The 21590-nt window shown below is 39.8% G+C and overlaps 1 protein-coding gene across 1 annotated transcript in view; it reads right to left on the bottom strand.

Moving 5' to 3' along the window:
* Positions 1-3869: 3869 nt before the first annotated feature.
* Positions 3870-21590, bottom strand: part of HSF4 (heat shock transcription factor 4) — a 328795-nt gene continuing 311074 nt past the window's right edge. The window contains exons 9-13 of the mRNA XM_053700352.1: positions 16759-16983; positions 16572-16677; positions 5752-5817; positions 5180-5267; positions 3870-4000 (exon numbers count right to left, since the gene is read on the bottom strand). Of these exons, the coding sequence (XP_053556327.1) occupies positions 3870-4000; positions 5180-5267; positions 5752-5817; positions 16572-16677; positions 16759-16983 (616 nt within the window). The remainder of the gene's footprint in view (positions 4001-5179; positions 5268-5751; positions 5818-16571; positions 16678-16758; positions 16984-21590) is intronic.

Raw genomic sequence — 21590 nt, 5'->3', positions numbered from 1 at the left:
CCGACAGGCACTTGATCACAATGATCTTTTGGATTTTTATTCTATTTCGTCTACCGCTGTGTACTTTGGAGTGCCGGGACTTTGTGTGATTATCGTTTTGCCTATGCAGGGGCTGATCCCGGAGTACCTGATACACACCCCCCCATTATCACCATAGCGTCGACACGGAAGAACGCCGCTGTTGAACTTTCGGCTTGAGCATCCTTTACCCCTCTGCTGTGCTAGTAACACAAGTTAGTATGGAAGGGGATAGGTCTGGTGCAGAGATGTAGATTTGGGTATCATCAGCATACAAATGGTATTGAAACCCATGGGACTGTATTATGGAACCTAAGGAAGATTTATACATTGAGAAGAGAAGGGGACCAAGGACAGAGCCTTGTGGTACCCCAACAGAAAGTGGTAAAGGGTCAGAGGATGTGCCAGAGAATTTAACACTAAAGGTCCAGTTAGACAGGTAAGAGGAGAGCCATGACAGATGTCACAGATGCTGAAGGATTGGAGGGTTTGGAGGAGGAGAGTGTGGTCAGCCGTGTCAAAGGATGCAGACAGATCAAGAAGGATTAACAAAGAAAATAAATAGCTTTAACATTGAGATACATACATATACATCTCTAAAGATGTATATGTATGTATTTATAAATGTATATATATGTGTACCGATTTATTTATGTATTTATAAGTTTATATATGTATTTACATTTATAGAAATATAAACACATAGTAAATATATATGTATGCACATATATATATATATATATGTATATGTATGTATATATATATATATATATATATATGTGTGTGCATTGGAGCCCTTTGAATTTAAGTAGATGAAAACATGTAAAAGCATATTTATGCAATATTCATATTTAATAAATAATTTAACTGTAAACTTATTGTGAATATTTCACATTCCAATGTTCTGCACATTGGGGAATATGTTCTAAGTATTTATAAATAGATATTCATCTATATACCTGTATAAATCTATACCTATAGATAATCATGCATATATTTAGGTGTAGATATATATTGTACCAAAATGCCATCATATATATTTATACATATCCTATATTATAAAAGGCCAGGTATGTTTGTCCGATGCAGTAATGCGCAGTAGAGACTGTAGCGCGAGACAAACATACCAGGCCGTAAGGAAGGATTAGCAGTGACCGCCGTGAGGATCATACAGCAGGAAGGTTGTGCGGGAGCGGACGGGAGGGGGTAGGGCTAGACCTGAGGAGGCGTGGTGGGCAGTTAGCAGGCGTGGTGGAGAAATGCGCGGGTGTGATCGGGTGGGCGGGGCCGTACGGGACTGCTGCTGTGCAGAAAATGGCCCTTGTACACGGGCTTTAGGACTAGTATATAAATATGTATTTATGAATAAATAGAACATATTCTTGTATGTGCAGAACATTAGAATGGGAAATATTCATAATTTCGTGTCTGGTTAGTGCACATGAAAATGTGCGATTGGGTATGTGTGATTCTGGTGTTTTTTTGCTCTATTGACTTCTAAGGGGGAATAGGTTATCGTGTACGTAATATTGTAAGTTCGGCTTTTGCGGCATTGCTCAAGAGCGATAACTTTCTTCTTTCAACTCGTAATACCAGCCCAAACCAATGCAGGCAAAAAAAGTTTACTTCTAGCGCTCTAGCGAAAGCACTAAATAGCGTTCCACTTGTAATCTGGCCCTTACTATTTAAATACGTTCTTTCAATCCCCTAAGTATTTGTGCGCTCTTTTAAATTAATTAAACAGGTTTGTTAATAGGTCTGACTGAAGGCATTTTAGTTTAAATTAAAGGGGCAATAAAATAAAAATGTTATGATATTTTTTTACTTACTTCCTTTTGTTGATTCTCCTAATCTATCCCCTGGGTCTTAAATTGTTAGTTTTCTTTTTTCTTACATCCTGCAGCAGCTTCACCCTGCTGCCCATCCAGCAAAAGCAATTTTTACTTATATGTCATTGGAGGTACAGCCAATCAGCAGCTGTACCATTTACCACAATGACAACAGGCAGAACGTACTCTTGCCCCTCTGCTTAAAGGGACAGCAAAGTCAAAATTAAACTTAAATGGACTGGAGAGAGCATGGTATTTTAAACAACATTACAATTTACTTCTGTTATCAAGTGTGCACGTGACTCTAGACAAATTGTTTATAGCAATGTTATAAATATACTGCTGAAGACATGTGTACGCTCCTAAACCTCAGCCTACTTAGCTTTACTCTTAACAAAGGATATTAAAAGAAGAGTCACAATGTGCTATGCCTATTGTCAATGGGGCAAATTCTATGGCTGTTTATTGACTTCCGGCCCATTACATAAATGTGAAGAAAAAAAATGCTACTACACAGCTAACTATTGAAGACTTGAGGAATTGATTAGGAGGACTAAAGGCAGCAAGTACAATGATATTAACAGAAAACATAACTTGTAATTTTAATTACATTTTTAAGTAATTCTCTAATGAGTCACAGCAACACACTGATGTGAATTACAGAAGTTATGTATTTAATGTTTCTTGTAAGTCTAAAAAACATGTCATAAAAGGTCACACTTTCATTTTTAACATTCATATTGTTCAGTCCATTTCACAGCTGAATTGATCAAATATTTATGTAACATTATAAAAAATATTCACAGGTATCAGAGACATAAATATTCCTTATTGTGTAGAATAGGGTCATATCAGTCCATTCCTGAGTTTTTATAAAATTGTTCCATTAGTAAAGCATTCCTGGTGTGATTAGACCTTAAACCAGCAGAAAATCTGGCCCATTAGTCCTATTACTCCAGATAAGAGATCTTGCCAGTGTCTTCAAGTTAAAAAACTATAACATTTCACTTTCATATAGTCATGAACTTCAAAAACACACAAATGCTATAATTATAAAGATATAAAGAAATGTGTGCAGTATGTACAGTTTGTGTTTCTTTATATGTGTACATGTATATATACTTTATATATATATATATATATTATATATATATATATATGTATACAGTATATATAGATAGATAGATAGATAGATAGATAGATAGATAAACATATGTATTACTAAAATTAGTCAAGCCATGTGATTCCTGTAATGATAGATAATTAGATAGAACAAAGCTCAGCTCTGTTAAAATAAAATAAAAATTAAATAAATATAACGAAAAATATTTCTATATCTCACTTTTGTTTACAGAAACCACAATAAAATGAAATACCAGCAGCATCCATGTTCCCTAACTGGTTAGCGCTGCGGAATCTGTTGGCGCTCTACAAATAACCGATAATAATAATAATAATAATAATAATAATAACTACAATCTAATCTGCCACCCATTCTTCATCACCTACACTAGGAAGTGGAGAAAAGGGGTTTCACATTATGATAAAAAAATGTATTATGTTTAACCCTATATGGGTCAAGGAGAAGATTATAAAGGGAATGCATAGCATGTCTATAACATTGAAGAGATTAATTTATGATTATAAATTTAGGGTCAATAACAATGACCAGTGCAGGTTTCTGAAATCAGTTCTTCTGATACATTCAGATCAGTGCATGTGCTGTAAGTTTACATTCAAGATTCCATGTTGAAAATAAACATGCTGCTATATATAGGATTACTTCCCATTAATAAAACACACTTCAAAAACATAATATACTGCACTGAGAACAGTTATTCTAAACTTCTTACTAATATTCTAACAACCTACAGAAAAACATCAATTAAATGGCAGTTCTAGTTCTGGTAGTGCAGACATAATCACTATATCTAAAAAGTGCAGCATGTTTATTTTCCCTTTCAAATGAGCAGCATTTTGCATAAAGGCACTCAAGGTAAAGATATATGTCAGCTATGCAGGTCAGTCATTCTGCTCTTCTGCAGGATGCAGGTTCAGGGAACCATCCCCTGATAAGACCCCGGAGGAGAGATAGGAAACAACACTCTCATCAGCACCAAAAATAGAGGACGATCCTGCAAGATTCACCATCTCTTCCTCCAGAAAAGTGCCAGACTCCTCAAGGCTGGGGTCTTTACCTGAATGAAAGGGTACAATTAGACTGCAAAGTTTGATTCATCATGTGCAGTGGGATTTTATACTTGTATTTCCAAAAAAAAAGAAAACCTAATTTAATGTATACATCATTCGTCTATGCATAATTTAAATTACCCTATTTATGTGTGTTTTATATTTCATAAATAGGCTGCAGCTAGTACTGCCAATCAGAGGTCAAAAGGTCTCCGCCAATAATCTCTAAGGCAGCATTCTGCAGAAATTGGGTAGTTTAATTAAACTATGCATAAACAAAGCATGCATAATTTCAATACTGCAGTCCTCTGGGGTAATTTGTAACTGACGGATCACTGTAAAGGCACTTTAATGTATTTAATCAAATAGTATTTAGAAATGAAATTACACTCAAACAGTAGAACAGTTTATTTTCTGCTAAACACCACTGTTAGACAGGCAAGGCTTAAAGGGACATTAAAGGGACAGTCTAGTCAAATTTAATTGTCATGCTTCAGATAGGACATAACATTTGAAACAAATTTCCAATTTACTTTTATCATCAAATTTGCTTTGTTCTCTTGGCATTCTTTGTTTAAAGCTAAACATAGATAGGCTTATACGCTAATTTCTAAGCCTTTGAAGACGGCCTCTCATCTCAGTGCATTTGGACAGTTTTTCACAGCTAGACAGCACTAGTTCATGTTTGCCATATAGATAGCATTGTGTTCACTCCTGTGGATTTAACAATGAGTCAGCACTGATTGGCTAAAATGTAAGTCTGTCAAAAGAACTGAAATAAGGGGAAAGTCTGCAGAGGCTTAGATGCAAGGTAATTACAAAGGTAAGAAGTATATTAATGTAACCATGTTGGCAGTGCAACACTTGGGAATGGGTAATAAAGCGATTATCTATCTTTTTAAACAATAACAATTCTAGAGTAGACTGTCCCTTTAAGTACATTTCATGCACACTGTACATAGTTAAGGGTATTATTATTATTATTATTATTATTATTATTATAAGTCACACGTGAATGCCTTATACAAAACACACAACATACAACATCAAAGCTGGGAAATCTAAGATTTTTTTAGCTTTAAATTTTGATAATCAGTTAGTAGACAGTAAGCACGACCGTTGTTTTCAATTTGTGCACATACCTGGACAGGGGTGGTTGAATGGTGGATTGAGTCCCTTCCGGGGCACCTCATTCACATTCTTCTCTAAATCTACAGAAAGTTGCTGCATCTAAAACAAAAACAAAAAACTAGAGTGTAATCAGAGTGGTTTTATGGAATATCATCACCCACAGATAGCTGTAAAGCAAGAGCTTGCTACCTAAGCCTAAGCCTAGGGTTTGTGAAAGAATATCAGAGCTGTCAAACATCCTTCAGTTAACAGGATTATCCTGGTTTGGGAGTTCTGTCCCACTGTCCCTCTCACCCTCCCCTTCCCTATAAATGTTCTGGTATCACAAAATGTAACAGGTGGAACAAACTCAATCAGGAATAGCCAGCAATATCCCAGAATGCACAACCATGCCTCTTGAAGTCCCAGCCACTAGTTTGAACCCTTTGATATTGCCCATGACATAGCCACACTTCCCTTAATGAACTTCAGCAACTCCACTGCCAGATCAGTACTGTCTGAGGTTGCTGTTGGCACAAATTGCAATGTGTGTCTACTGCTCCAAAGATATCATATTAATGTATATGGTAACTTAAGTTCTCACCGGTAACAAGGTGCTGTCCATGGTAGGAAGGCTCCACTCACTGACACACAGCCCAGTATTAAAGACCTGCAAAAAAGCAGCAACAGTTTTCACAAGGCTCAACACATTAATATACACCAATCTAGTTTTAAATTCAGACACATTCTGGGAATAGTATTCCTGTATTCTAAGAATATGATGCCTTATTTTTATTAAAATTGCAATTAATTTTCAACCCTTGTGTTCATCTATACAGCATATAGTTGATGTTTCTCTTCATCATAAAAAAAACATAGGGAACTGGAAAAATTAATCTATTCTAGACTTAAAATAACAAAATATATATTGCTATACTACTTTGTCAATTTCCCCATAATAATGAAAAAAAATAACACAAAAAAACAAAACAACACAATGCACAATCAAATCAAAATGATTTCACTGTCCTATGTTTAGACTGTCAGGTCCACAATTTTTGCAGCAAACTTCTATTGGAGGGTCAGTTCCTCTTTAAAAAAAAAAAATCAGAAAGGGGATAGTGTGATATATTTAGGTGAAAAAAAAACATCTCTTATTCTCCTATAGGACCATACTCCGCAATGAGCCTCAACTGGCTCACAGGATTCAGTGTTGAAACATTTTTTTCTACATTAATAACAAACTCCATGCAACTAGGGATGTCAAATGCCAGGCACTGCAGCTACAAATACCAGGGAATACAGATAGCTATGTATATGCTCTTGTGCAACACGGGTAAGTAGCTTGTTATGTTCTCATATGATGAAGTACTGTTATAGACATCTGTATATTTGATTATGCCAATAAGGAGCCAGATTACAAGTGGAGATGTATTTAATGCTCCCGCTCGAGTGTTAACTATGCTAGAAGTAAGCTTTTTGCACGTGTCGGGTAGCGCTCGTATTACAAGTTGAAATTAAACAGTTTTCGCTTGCCCTCTAACCAAATGAGTGTAAAAAGCCAAATTTAGAATATTGCACTCGCGATAACGTATTCCCCTTTAGAAGTCAATGGAGCAAAAACGTGTGGGGGGGGGGGAACCTATTTGCCACATATTTATATATATACATATACCTCTCTCTCTCTCTCTCTCTCTATATATATATATATATATATATATATATATATGGGAGTCAAAGGGTAAACAGCGCTTATGGAGATTCTTAAAAACTGAATAATATTAAAATCTCGGCAGTGTTGGTGGGTAAAGAAAACAAAAAAAAAAAAAAAAAAAAGGGAAGAGAAGTATATGAATATACGTATATATATTAGAGTCTTTGATAGGATATTGGAATCCTAGTGTAATGAAGGCGTAATAGATACCCTTACCAAAAGTTACCTCAATCCTATGAGGTAAGTTTGCCGCATTGGAGGATGTATCTAGTGGTTGAATGAATCCTGGATGTTCTGGTCTGTATAAAATCGCTGCCTCTTGGAGTAGAATGGGATGTGGGTCCCCTTTGTGCTGGTTTCTTTAGGAAACTTCCTGTATTTATTGCCTCTTGGAGCACGTGTCGGGTAGCGCTCGTATTACAAGTTGAAATTAAACAGTTTTCGCTTGCCCTCTAACCAAATGAGTGTAAAAAGCCAAATTTAGAATATTGCACTCGCGATAACGTATTCCCCTTTAGAAGTCAATGGAGCAAAAACGTGTGGGGGGGGGGAACCTATTTGCCACATATTTATATATATACATATACCTCTCTCTCTCTCTCTCTCTCTCTCTCTCTATATATATATATATATATATATATATATATATATATATATATATATACATGATTAGGTATAGGTATAGATATATATAGGAATTATTATTATTATCAGTTATTTGTAGAGCGCCAACAGGTTCTGCAGCACTAAAGACATGGGTCTAATATGCAAGATTACAGTTATGGGAGGCAAAGGGATAGGGGGCCTGCCAAGATTTTCACTGTTGTAAATCATCTCATGAAAGTGATCTACAAAGCAGCTAGGCTTATAGACTTACATGCTAAGGGGGTTCAAGGGGATAGCTAAAGGAGGAGGGGGACTAAGATAGGAAAATGTTAATGTATATTATATGCATCCCTTACAGTAGAGTCTTTAAGGAGCGCTTGAAAGTTTGAAAACTAGGGGAGAGTCGCATAGAGCGAGGCAGAGAGTTCCACAAAATAGGGGCCAGTATGGAGAAGTTTTGTACACGGGAATGTGAGGAAGTAACAAGATAGGAGGAGAGAAGGAGGTCATGAGCAGAGAGAAGGAGATGGGAAGGCGAGTATCTGGAGACTAGGGGGCCTATTTATGAAAGGCCTGTCGGACATGATCCTCGCTGAATGCGGAGAGCAATACGCTCTCTGCATTAAGCATTGCACCAGTAGCTCTTGTGAACTGCTGGTACAACGCCGCCCCCTGCAGATTCGCGGCCAATCGACCTCTAGCAGGGGGGTGTCAATCAACCCGATCATACTCGATCAGGTTGAATTGCGGCAATGTCTGTCCACCTCCTCAGAGCAGGCGGACAGGTTATGGAGCAGCGGTCTTTAGAGCTTGATAGATAGGATATTATACGGAGCTTGATAGATAGGCCCCTAGGTCAGAGATGTAGGGTGGAGCAGTGTTATTGAGAGGTTTAAAAGTTAGAGTCATGATTTTATGTTTTATTCTGAAGGTTAGAGGAAGCCAGTGAAGGGACTGGCAGAGAGGTGCAGCAGATGAGGAGTGATGTGTAAGGAAGATCAGCCTGGCAGAGGCATTTATTATGGATTGTAAGGGAGATAGAAGGCAGCTAGGGAGGCCGGATAGGATGGAGTTGCTATAGTCAAGGTGGTAAATGATTAGAGAGTGGATTAAAGTTTTAGTTATGTCTTGTGTGATGAAGTGGTGAATTTTGGAGATGTTTTTAAGGTGGAGGCGGCAAGAATTGGCTAAAGAATTGATGTGGGGAGTGAAAGAGAGATCTGAGTCAAGGGTGACCCCAAGACATCGGGCATGCAGGGTTGGGGTAATGATGTTATCAAAAGTTAGAGAAAGTTGGAGGGTAGGGATTTTGGAAGAAGTGGGGGAATAAGGAGAGATTTAACTTAAGGTAGTGAAAGGACATCCAGAATGCAATATTAGAAAGAGAGTTAGTGAAACGAGTTAGTAAGAAAGGGGATAGGTCTGGTGCAAAGATGAAGATTTGGGTATCATCAGCATACAAATGGTATTAGAACCCATGCGAATGTAATAAGGAACCTAAGGATTATGTAAAAAAAATGAGAAGATAAGGGGACCAAGACCAGAGCCTTGTGATACCCCAACAGAAAGTGGTAAAGGGTCAGAGGATGTGCCAGAGAAGGTAACACTAAAGGTCTGGTTAAACAGGTAAGAGGAGAGCCATGAGAGAGCTGTGACATAGATGCCAAAAGATTGGAGGGTTTGGAGCAAGAGAATGTGGTCAACCGCGTTGAAGGCTGCAGACTGGTCAAGAAGGATTAACAAAGATAAGTGGCTTTTAGATTTTGCTGTAATTAGGTGATTAGTAACCTTAATGATTGCAGCTTCTGTGGAGTGTTGTGGGTGAAATCCAGATTGCAGTAGATCAAGGAGGTATTTTAATGTGAGGAAATGTGAGAAACGTATATACAAGCCTTTCCAGAAGTTTTTAAGCAAGGGGGAGTAGGGAAATAGGGAGGTAGTTGGATAGGGATGATGTATCAAGAGAAGATTTTTTGCGGATAGATGTAATTAGTGCATGTTTAAGGGATGAGGGAAATATACAAGTGCTGAGGGAGAGATTAAAAATATGTATGAGAATAGGAGTAAGAGTAGGCGAGATGGAGCGCAGTAATTGTGAGGGGATTGGATCAAGGGGACAGGTAGTGAGGTGAGAGGAGGATATAAGGGCAGAAACTTCTTCCTCAGTAGCGGGAGCAAAAAAGCGGAGTCTGTGGCTTTGCGAGTTTTGGACATCAGTTATTGGTTGAGGGGGGTGGTGACTGGAATTGAGTTGGGAGATGATTTTGTTTCTGATGGAATCTATTTTGTTGGTGAAGTGGATGGCAACATTTTTAGCTGAGAGAGAAGTGGGAATAGGAGATGAGGGTGGGCGGAGAAGCGTGTTAAAAGTGGAGAACAGAAATTTTGAGTTTAAAAAAAGAGTAGAGATAATAGTAGAGAAGTAGTCCTTCTTGGAGAGGTTAACGGGCAGAATAGTAGGCGTTTACGATCTTGCAAAGAAGTAAGTCAGCTGAAGAACAGGATTTTCTCTAATGTTGCTCAGCAGTGTGTGAATATCTACATAGGTAGCGTGTCAAAAGAATATGCCAGGGCTGAGGATGAGTTTGTGACTTCTTTGCTATGGTAGGAGATGCCAAATTGTCAAGGACTGTGGTAAGAGTGGAATTATAGTGACAGGAGGAGATGGAAGGAAGGAATATATGTTTTATGAATACTTAGAACATATTCCCTTATGTGCAGAACATTGGTATGTAAAATATTTACAGTAAATATACAGTATAACTTTATTAAATATGAATATTGCATAAATATGCTTTCTCTTGTTAAGTGTATCCAGTCCACGGATCATCCATTACTTATGGGATATTCTCCTTCCCAACAGGAAGTTGAAAGAGGATCACCCACAGCAGAGCTGCTATATAGCTCCTCCCCTAACTGTCATACCCAGTCATTCTCTTGCAAGCCTCAACCAAGATGGAGGTCGTAAGAGGAGTGTGGTGTTTTATACTTAGTTTATTCTTCAATCAAAAGTTTGTTATTTTTAAATGGTGCCGGAGTGTACTGTTTATCTCAGGCAATATTTAGAAGAAGAATCTGCCTGCATTTTCTATGATCTTAGCAGAAGTAACTAAGATCCATGGCTGTTCTCACATATTCTGACCAGTGAGGTAACTTCAGAGAGGGAATGGCGTGCAGGTTTTCCTGCAATAAGGCATGTGCAGTTAATATTTTTCTAGGGATGGAATTTACTAGAAAATGCTGCTGATACCAAACTAATGTAAGTAAAGCCTTAAATGCAGTGACAGCGACTGGTATCAGGCTTATTAATAGAGATGCATACTCTTATAAAAATGTAATATAAAACGTTTGCTGGCATGTTTAATCGTTTTTATATGTATTTGGTGATAAAACTTATTGGGGCCTAGTTTTTTTCCACATGGCTGGCTTGAATTTGGCCTAGAAACAGTTTCCTTAGGCTTTCCACTGTTGTAATATGAGTGGGAGGGGCCTATTTTGCCGTTTTTTTTGCACAGCAAAAATTACAGACACAGACATCCAGCTTCTTCCTGCATGATCCAGGACATCTCTGGAGGGCTCAAAAGGCTTCAAAGTCGTTTTTGAGGGAGGTAAAAAGCCACAGTAAGGGGTTAATCATCCATTTGCAAGTGGGTGCAATGCTCTGCTAACTTGTTACATACACTGTAAAAATTTTGTTAGTGTAACTGTCTTTTTTCATTGTTATTTCAAATTTTGACAAAATTTGTGTTTCTTAAAGGTGCAGTAATGTTTTTTATATTGCTTGTAAACTTGTTTAAAGTGTTTTCCAAGCTTGCTAGTCTCATTGCTAGTCTGTTTAAACATGTCTGACACAGAGGAAACTACTTGTTCATTATGTTTGAAAGCCATGGTGGAGCCCCATAGGAGAATGTGTACTAAATGTATTGATTTCACCTTAAACAGTAAAGATCAGTATTTAACTATAAAAGAAATATCACCAGAAGATTCTGACGAGGGGGAAGTTATGCCGACTAACTCACCCCACATGTCAGACCCTTCGCCTCCCGCTCAGGGGATGCACGCTAATATGGCGCCAATTACATCAGGGACGCCCATAGCGATTACCTTGCAGGACATGGCTGCAATCATGAATAATACCCTGTCAGAGGTATTATCCAGATTGCCTGAATTAAGAGGCAAGCGCGATAGCTCTGGGGTTAGGAGAGATACAGAGCGCGCAAATGCTGTAAGAGCCATGTCTGATACTGCGTCACAGTATGCAGAACATGAGGACGGAGAGCTTCAGTCTGTGGGTGATATCTCTGATTCGGGGAATCCTGATTCAGAGATTTCTAATTTTAAATTTAAGCTTGAGAACCTCCGTGTGTTGCTTGGGGAGGTATTAGCTGTTCTGAATGACTTTAACACAGTTGCAGTACCAGAGAAATTGTGTAGGCTGGATAAATACTATGCGGTACCGGTGTGTACTGATGTTTTTCCTATACCTAAAAGGCTTACAGAAATTATTAGCACAGAGTGGGATAGACTGGGTGTGCCTTTTTCCCCACCTCCTATATTTAGAATTTTTTTTTCCAATAGACGCCACTACACGGGACTTATGGCAGACGGTCCCTAAGGTGGAGGGAGCAGTTTCTACTTTAGCAAAGCGTACTACTATCCCGGTTGAGGACAGTTGTGCTTTTTCAGATCCAATGGATAAAAAATTGTAGGGTTACCTTAAGAAAATGTTTATTCAACAAGGTTTTATTTTACAGCCCCTTGCATGCATTGCGCCTGTCACGGCCGCGGCGGCATTCTGGTTTGAGGCCCTGGAAGAGGCCATCCATACAGCTCCATTGACTGAAATTATTGACAAGCTTAGAACACTAAAGCTAGCTAACTCATTTGTTTCTGATGCCATTGTTCATTTGACTAAACTAACGGCTAAGAATTCCGGATTCGCCATCCAAGCGCGTAGGGCGCTATGGCTTAAATCCTGGTCAGCTAACGTGACTTCGAAGTCTAAATTACTCAACATTCCTTTCAAGGGGCAGACCTTATTTGGGCCTGGTTTGAAGGAAATTATTGCTGACATTACTGGAGGTAAGGGTCACACCCTTCCTCAGGACAGGGCCAAAGCAAAGGCCAAACAGTCTAATTTTCGTGCCTTTCGAAATTTCAAGGCAGGTGCAGCATCAACTTCCTCCGCTTCAAAACAAGAGGGAACTTTTGCTCAATCTAAGCAGGCCTGGAAACCTAACCAGTCCTGGAACAAAGGCAAGCAGGCCAGAAAGCCTGCTGCTGCCTCTAAGACAGCATGAAGGAACGGCCCCCTATCCGGCGACGGATCTAGTAGGGGGCAGACTTTCTCTCTTCGCCCAGGCGTGGGCAAGAGATGTTCAGGATCCCTGGGCATTGGAGATCATATCTCAGGGATATCTTCTGGACTTCAAAGCTTCCCCTCCACAAGGGAGATTTCATCTTTCAAGGCTATCTGCAAATCAGATAAAGAAAGAGGCATTCCTACCATGTGTGCAATACCTCCTAGTTATGGGAGTGATCCATCCAGTTCCGCGGACGGAACAAGGTCAGGGTTTTTATTCGAATCTGTTTGTGGTTCCCAAAAAAGAGGGAACCTTCAGACCAATTTTGGATCTAAAGATCTTAAACAAATTCCTCAGAGTTCCATTTTTCAAAATGGAAACTATTCGGACCATCCTACCCATGATCCAAGAAGGTCAGTACATGACCACAGTGGACTTAAAGGATGCCTACCTTCACATACCGATTCACAAAGATCATCATCGGTTTCTAAGGTTTGCCTTTCTAGACAGGCATTACCAATTTGTAGCTCTTCCCTTCGGGTTGGCTACAGCCCCGAGAATCTTTACAAAGGTTCTGGGCTCACTTCTGGCGGTTCTAAGACCGCGAGGCATAGCGGTGGCTCCGTGTCTAGACGACATCGTGATACAGGCGTCAAGCTTTCAAGTTGCCAAGTCTCTTACAGAGATAGTTCTGGCATTTCTGAGGTCGCACGGGTGGAAAGTGAACGAGGAAAAGTGTTCTCTATCCCCACTCACAAGAGTCTCCTTCTTAGGGACTCTTATAGATTCTGTAGAAATGAAAATTTACCTGACGGAGTCCAGGTTATCAAAACTTCTAAATGCTTGCCGTGTTCTTCACTCAATTCCGCGCCCTTCGGTAGCTCAGTGTATGGAGGTAATCGGCTTAATGGTAGCGGCAATGGACATAGTGCCATTTGCGCGCCTATATCTCAGACCGCTGCAATTATGCATGCTGAGTCAGTGGAATGGGGATTACACAGATTTGTCCCCTCTGCTAAATCTGGATCAAGAGACCAGAGATTTTCTTCTCTGGTGGTTGTCTCGGGTACACCTGTCCAAGGGTATGACCTTTCGCAGGCCAGATTGGACAATTGTAACAACAGATGCCAGCCTTCTAGGTTGGGGTGCAGTCTGGAATTCCCTGAGTTAAGAGCGATATTCAATGCTCTTCTGGCTTGGCCTCAGTTAGCAACACTGAGGTTCATCAGATTTCAGTCGGACAACATCACGACTGTGGCTTACATAAACCATCAAGGGGGAACCAGGAGTTCCCTAGCGATGTTAGAAGTCTCAAATATAATTTGCTGGGCAGAGTACCACGCTTGCCACCTGTCAGCAATCCATATCCCAGGCGTGGAGAACTGGGAGGCGGATTTTCTAAGTCGTCAGACTTTCCATCCGGGGGAGTGGGAACTCCATCCGGAGGTGTTTGCTCAGTTGATTCATCGTTGGGGCAAACCAGAGTTGGATCTAATGATGTCTCGCCAGAACACCAAGCTTCCTTGTTACGGATCCAGGTCCAGGGACCCAGAAGCGACGCTGATAGATGCTCTAGCAGTGCCTTGGTTCTTCAACCTGGCCTATGTGTTTCCACCGTTTCCTCTGCTCCCTTGACTGATTGCCAAAATCAAACAGGAGAGAGCATCAGTGATTCTGATAGCACCTGCGTGGCCACGCAGGACTTGGTATGCAGACCTGGTGGACATGTCATCCTTTCCACCATGGACTCTGCCTCTAAGACAGGACCTTCTGATACAAGGTCCTTTCAATCATCCAAATCTAATTTCTCTGAGACTGACTGCATGGAGATTGAACGCTTGATTCTATCAAAGCGTGGCTTCTCCGAGTCAGTCATTGATACTTTAATACAGGCACGAAAGCCTGTTACCAGGAAAATCTACCACAAGATATGGAGTAAATATCTTTATTGGTGTGAATCCAAGAATTACTCATGGAGTAAGGTTAGGATTCCTAGAATATTGTCTTTTCTCCAAGAGGGCTTGGACAAAGGATTATCAGCTAGTTCCTTAAAGGGACAGATTTCTGCTCTGTCTATTCTTTTGCACAAGCGTCTGGCAGAGGTTCCAGATGTCCAGGCATTTTGCCAGGCTTTGGTTAGAATTAAGCCTGTGTTTAAACCTGTTGCTCCCCCGTGGAGCTTAAACTTGGTTCTTAAAGTTCTTCAAGGAGTTCCGTTGGAACCCCTTCATTCCATTGATATTAAACTTTTTTCTTGGAAAGTTCTGTTTTTGATGGCTATTTCCTCGGGTCGGAGAGTCTCTGAGTTATCTGCCTTACAATGTGATTCTCCTTATCTGATTTTTCATGCAGATAAGGTAGTCCTGCGTACCAAACCTGGGTTTTTACCTAAGGTGGTTTCTAACAAGAATATCAATCAAGAGATTGTTGTTCCATCATTGTGTCCTAATCCTTCTTCAAAGAAGGAACGTCTTTTACATAATCTGGTCATAGTCCGTGCCTTGAAGTTTTACTTACAAGCTACTAAAGATTTTCTTTCATCTACCCTGTTTGTCGTTTACTCTGGACAGAGGAGAGGTCAAAAAGCTTTGGCTACCTCTCTTTCCTTTTGGCTTCAGAGCATAATACGCCTAGCCTATGAGACTGCTGGACAGCAGCCCCCTGAAAGGATTACAGCTCATTCTACTAGAGCTGTGGCTTCCACCTGGGCCTTTAAAAATGAGGCCTCTGTTGAACAGATTTGCAAGGCCGCGACTTGGTCTTCGCTTCACACTTTTTCCAAATTTTACAAATTTGATACTTTTGCTTCTTCGGAGGCTGTTTTTGGGAGAAAGGTTCTTCAGGCAGTGGTTCCTTCCGCTTAATCCTGCCTTGTCCCTCCCATCATCCGTGTACTTTAGCTTTGGTATTGGTATCCCATAAGTAATGGATGATCCGTGGACTGGATACACTTAACAAGAGAAAACATAATTTATGCTTACCTGATAAATTTATTTCTCTTGTAGTGTATCCAGTCCACGGCCCGCCCTGTCCTTTTAAGGCAGGTCTAAATTTTAATTAAACTACAGTCACCACTGCACCCTATGGTTTCTCCTTTCTCTGTTTGTTTTCGGTCGAATGGCTGGATATGACAGTTAGGGGAGGAGCTATATAGCAGCTCTGCTGTGGGTGATCCTCTTGCAACTTCTTGTTGGGAAAGAGAATATCCCATAAGTAATGGATGATCCGTGGACTGGATACACTACAAGAGAAATAAATTTATCAGGTAAGCATAAATTATGTTTTTACATGGTTTCATCTACTTGACAGCAATGCACTTATATGTGTATATATATATATATATATATATATATATGTATATATATATATATATATATATATATATATATATATATATGTTTATATGTGTCTACATATGTATTTATGTGTTTATATGTGTATATATGTCTTTAATACATACATATGCATATAACTCTTTAGACATTTATATATACAGTATGTATCTCTATGTTTAAGCCCTTTGCCACCCTTTTTTTTTTTTAACACCGAGACCTCATATCTTTGAGCCCTTATATATATATATATGTGCATGTTCATTATGATTTGTGCATAATATTGTTGTAGTTGTACTTTATGCTCTACCTTTTATATATATATATATATATATATATATATATATATATATATATATATATATATATATATTTTATATGTATATATTTATGTATGTGTGTGGAGGTTGGTGGGTTTATGTGTGTGTTTACATATGTTCTATGTTGTATTTACATATACAATACTCACATCCATAACAGTTGTAGTGTCCAAGTTATAATGTTGACTTCTAAGCAACAGCTGTAGACTCTCCAGACTAACATCAGAACAATCCAAGGGGTCAGGCATGTCTATCCTGGCAGGAGAGAATTGTAATATTATACAGATACCTACAACCCTCGAGCATTAGCATGACAAAGTTAGAATACACACTCACCTCTCCAGTGGATTCCTCCTACATTGTCCTTCAAGCTGATGGGATCCTGATGGTTGAGGTGGGTTGCAACTCTCTTTTCCTTCTAATATAGACTGAACCATTGCAACTGGTAGGACGGGAGGGTCTGAGCAAGTGGCACAATTATTCAGAGACACATCTGGTTCTGTTGAACCCTTCACTCCTGGACTGATTGGCTCTTCTTTAATGAGCATGAGGCACTTACTTCTAAACAACATACAGCACACCATGAAATTACAAACTGAATATTTTCCCCTAAACTGCAAATAAAAGTTTCCCCTAATTGAAGACATCTGCATATTCATACAATTTTGACCAAGAGATATTTTTCTTTTCGCTGTAGCTTTGGTGACATTTATAAGACGATCTAACCAACCAATGGAAGATGACCACATCATAAAAAAACTGATCCACAGTCATACATAAAATAAGGCTATCTCATTTTTCAGAATTTTAGCTTTGTAGAATGATTTGCACTGATATGGACAGTATGATAATTATTTTCTTTTAAAAAACATATTGGTTTTACATGTATCAAACATGAACACATAAACCCATACTATATCACGTACAAACACTAGGGATGGGCGAATGTGTAAATTTCCGAATTTGAATGTTAGAACAAATGTTATTACCGAAATTCGAATTATAAATCCGAATGCTGATAAGAACGAATATTCTTAAAAATTCTATAATCAAATGCTATTTACAGTTTTCGAATGTCACTTTCGAATTCGAATGTTTATAATTATATCGAATGTCCACATTCGAAATTTCGAATTTAACATTCTATTTAACAAATACTATTCAGAAGTTCAATAGTTCATGTGGTAGGGAATCTAGTAAATTGATAGATAATAGATACAAATATATAATTTTGAATGTTTCTTTATAGAATATTGCATGATTCGAATATTACATTTAAAGAAAGCATTAGAAATACTATTACAAACATATAAATTCGAATTTTTCGAATTTGAATATTGCATAATTCGAATATTATATTTAAAGAAAGCATTAGAAATACTATTACAAATATAAATTCGAATTTTTCTTAAAGAATATTTTCGAATGTAATCGTAAAATTTGAAACCGAACATTCAAAAATCGAATGTTAGAATGTTATGTAAACATTCGAAATTTGATTCAAAAGAACAAATGTGTTAAAATTTGTTTAATTTTTCGAATGTTGCAAAACATTCGCCCATCCCTAACAAACACGCACACAGATTTATTTTTTTAAACACATAAATTCTTTATTTTAGGAGTGGTGTGCTGACAAGATCAGTTTAGTTATAGATTTATAGATAGTCACAGTGAAGAGGTGAATTTACATGGATAGTTAGACAGGGATTGTGAGGGTGAAGAGAGTGAGAGTAATGTGACAATGGAGTCAAAGGAAATGGCGGCATATAGAGGAAGAGCTAAGGTGGAAGAACATGAGAAAAAAAACACACAAACAACCCACCCCACTAATATAAAAAAATAAAGATATTGACAGGCTGCTCTTGGGATGTTCAGTTTGAGACAAAGGAGAAAGAGGAGGAGGAGGTCGTACTTTCCACAAAATCCATGAGAAACAAAGGTCCCAGCTCATGAAAAAAAAATGTAGTGTCAATTACGCAATGCAGTTCACAATCTGTCATGGTGTCACACCTGAGATGATGTATGTTGTGTCAGTTAAGAAAAAGAATGGTGCAATGTGGTAATTTTTTTATGAATTTAAAGCTGCTATAAGGAGAAAAGATGAGTTGCTAAAAAAGAAAAAGGTCAGCAGTTCTCATATAGAAGAGATGCTCAAACATTTGCTGGGTATATGGATTATGGGTCCACCAGAACATAGATAATTAGATAAATACAAAATGTAATTTTTCAAACACACAGTATTTCCTTTTGTTTAAGCTTTCCTTTCTCATGCTCAGTGAAACATTTTGTTTACTTTATAGGCAACTAGTCCTAAAGCCCGTGTACACGGGCCATTCTTTGCAGTAAACCGTTCCAACTCCTTGCTCTCTCTCTCTATCCCCCCTCTCTTTAGCTCTCTCTTTCTCCCCTCTCTTTTGCTCTCTCTTTCTCCCCTCTCTTTTGCTCTCTCTCTCTCCCCCTCTCTTTTACTCTCTCTCTCCCCCTCTCTTTTACTCTCTCCCCCCTCTCTTTTGGTCTCTCTCCCCCTCTCTTTTGCTCTCTCTCTCTCCCCCCTCTCTTTTGCTCTCTCTCTCCCCACTCTCTTTTGCTCTCTCTCTTCCCCCTCTCTTTTGATCTCTCTCTCCCCCTCTCTGTTGCTCTCTCTCCCCCCTCTCTTTTGCTCTCTCCCCCCTCTTTTGCTGTCTCTCTCCCTCTCTTTTGCTGTCTCTCTCCCTCTCTTTTGCTCTCTCTTTCTCCCCTCTCTTTTGCTCTCTCTTTCTCCCCTCTCTTTTGCTCTCTCTTTCTCCCCTCTCTTTTGCTCTCTCTCTCTCCCCCTCTCTTTTTACTCTCTCTCTCCCCCCTCTCTTTTACTCTCTCCCCCCTCTCTTTTGCTCTCTCTCCCCCTCTCTTTTGCTCTCTCTCTCTCCCCCCTCTCTTTTGCTCTCTCTCTCCCCCCTCTCTTTTGCTCTCTCTCTTCCCCCTCTCTTTTGATCTCTCTCTCGCCCTCTCTGTTGCTCTCTCTCCCCCCTCTCTGTTGCTCTCTCCCCCCTCTTTTGCTGTCTCTCTCCCTCTCTTTTGCTGTCTCTCTCCCTCTCTTTTGCTCTCTCTTTTCCCCCCTCTCATTTGCTCTCTCTCTCCTCTCGTTTGCTCTCTTTCTCCTCTCTTTTGCGCTCTCTCTCCCTCTCTTTTGCGCTCTCTCCCCCACTTTTTTGCGCTCTCTCCCCTGCTCTTTTGCACTCTCTCCCCCTCTCTTTTGTGCTCTCTCCTTCCTCTCTTTTCCGCTCTCTCCCCCATCTCTTTTATGCTCTCTCCCCCCTCTCTGTTGTGCTCTCTCCCCCTATCTTTTGTGCTCTCTCTCCCTATCTTTTGTGCTCTCTCCCCCTATCTTTTGTGCTCTCTCCCCCTCTTTTGTGCTCTCTCCCCCTCTCTTTTGTGCTCTCTCCCCCCTCTCTTTTGTGCTCTCTCCCCCTCTCTTTTGTGCTCTCTCCCCGTCTCTTTTTTGCTCTCTCCCCCTCTCTTTTGTACTCTCTCCCCCTCTCTTTTGTGCTCTCTCCCCCCTCTCTTTTGTGCTCTCTCCCCCTCTCTTTTGTGATCTCTCCTCCTCTTTTTTGTGCTCTCTCCCCCCTCTCTTTTGTGCTCTCTCCCCCTCTCTTTTGCGCACTCTCCCCCTCTCTTTTGCGCTCTCTCCCCCTCTCTTTTGCGCTCTCTCCCCCCTCTTTTACGCTCTCTCCCCCTCTCTTTTGTGCACTCTCCCCCCTCTCTTTTGCTGTCTCTCTCCCTCTCTTTATCCCCTCTCTTTAGAGCTCTCTGTCTCTCACAGCAGTCGGCCCCGGCATCCGGCCCCGCCCAGCCCCACCTGCATCATGCCCGGACCTGCCTGCGTCACACCTGACCCCACCCATTTCACCCCGCATGGCCACGCCCATGTCGCACCCACCCAGCCTCGCCCACTCCACCACACGCCAGATCAGTTGGAAGGCCAGGTGTGTTTTTCCTCGCTCACAGTCTCTACTGCGCATGACAGCTTCGGACAAACACACTTGGCCTTTTATTATATAGGATTGTTAACAGCATTGCAACTGTTTAACATATTAATACAAGTTTTAAAAACATTACAAAAGACAATTTGTTAGCATAATATAAATAATAAATTATAAATCATTAACAACCAACTTAAAAACTCAACTGAGCATGTTGTTTATCTTATCTCTGATTAGTGCTATCTGTAAATGAGTTTGTGCTGCATGCTGTTATAGAATTTGACTTTCCGCCTCTCAAGAGAGCATGGGAGAAGCTCAATTTTCAGAGCTCTTTTACAGCAAAAGCAAATAAAATAAATAATAAATGTACATAACCATGTGACATTTTCTTTAATTTAATTGATTAATTAATTCATTATTTCATTTATGGGGTATTTAATTTTTAATTTAATGTCACTTTTAACAGATAAAGTATTATGTATCCCAGGCACAAACGTATCAAGTTTCAGAACAATAAGTCCCCATTTTATATATTTTTACAACAAAGGGCTAGATTACAAGTGGCGCGCTAATGATAGCACGAGCGATAACTAATATTACCAGATCGCGCTACCATCAGCGTGCTACTTTGATAATACAAGTCCTCTGGTTAGAGCATCTGACTTTGCAACCTATACTTTTAATATATATTGCTATAACGCTAACTTGTTCTGGTATTGCAAGTTGAAAGTTATAAAGTTTGCGATCGAGCGCAAGCCAAAAATGTGCTAGAATATTAAGTTCATGTTGAGACCTGGGGGCCCATTTATCAAGCTCCGTATGGAGCTTGAGGGCCCGTGTTTCTAGCAAGCCTGCAGGCTCGCCAGAAACACCAGTTATGAAGCAGCGGTCTAAAGACTGCTTTTTCATAACTTGTCCACCTGCTCTGAGGAGGCAGACAGACATTGCCACAATTTAACCCGATCGAGTACGATCGTGTTGATTGACACCCCCCTGCTAGAGGTCGATTGACTGCGAATCTGCAGGGGGCGGAGTTGTACCAGCAGTTCACAAGAGCTGCTGGTGCAATGCTGAATACGGAAATCGTATTGCTATCCGCATTCAGCGAGGTCTGTCGGACCTGATCCGCATTGTCGGATCAGGTCCTACAGACCTTTGTTAAATAGGGGCCCTGAAGTAAACTGTAATGGTTAAAAAAGTTGCACGAAA

The sequence above is a fragment of the Bombina bombina genome, chromosome 1, assembly GCF_027579735.1.
Source record: "Bombina bombina isolate aBomBom1 chromosome 1, aBomBom1.pri, whole genome shotgun sequence".
In the NCBI taxonomy this organism is placed as follows: Eukaryota; Metazoa; Chordata; class Amphibia; order Anura; family Bombinatoridae; genus Bombina; species Bombina bombina.
Note: the sequence above shows the minus strand (reverse complement) of the source record. Positions and strands in the feature narration are given on the sequence as shown.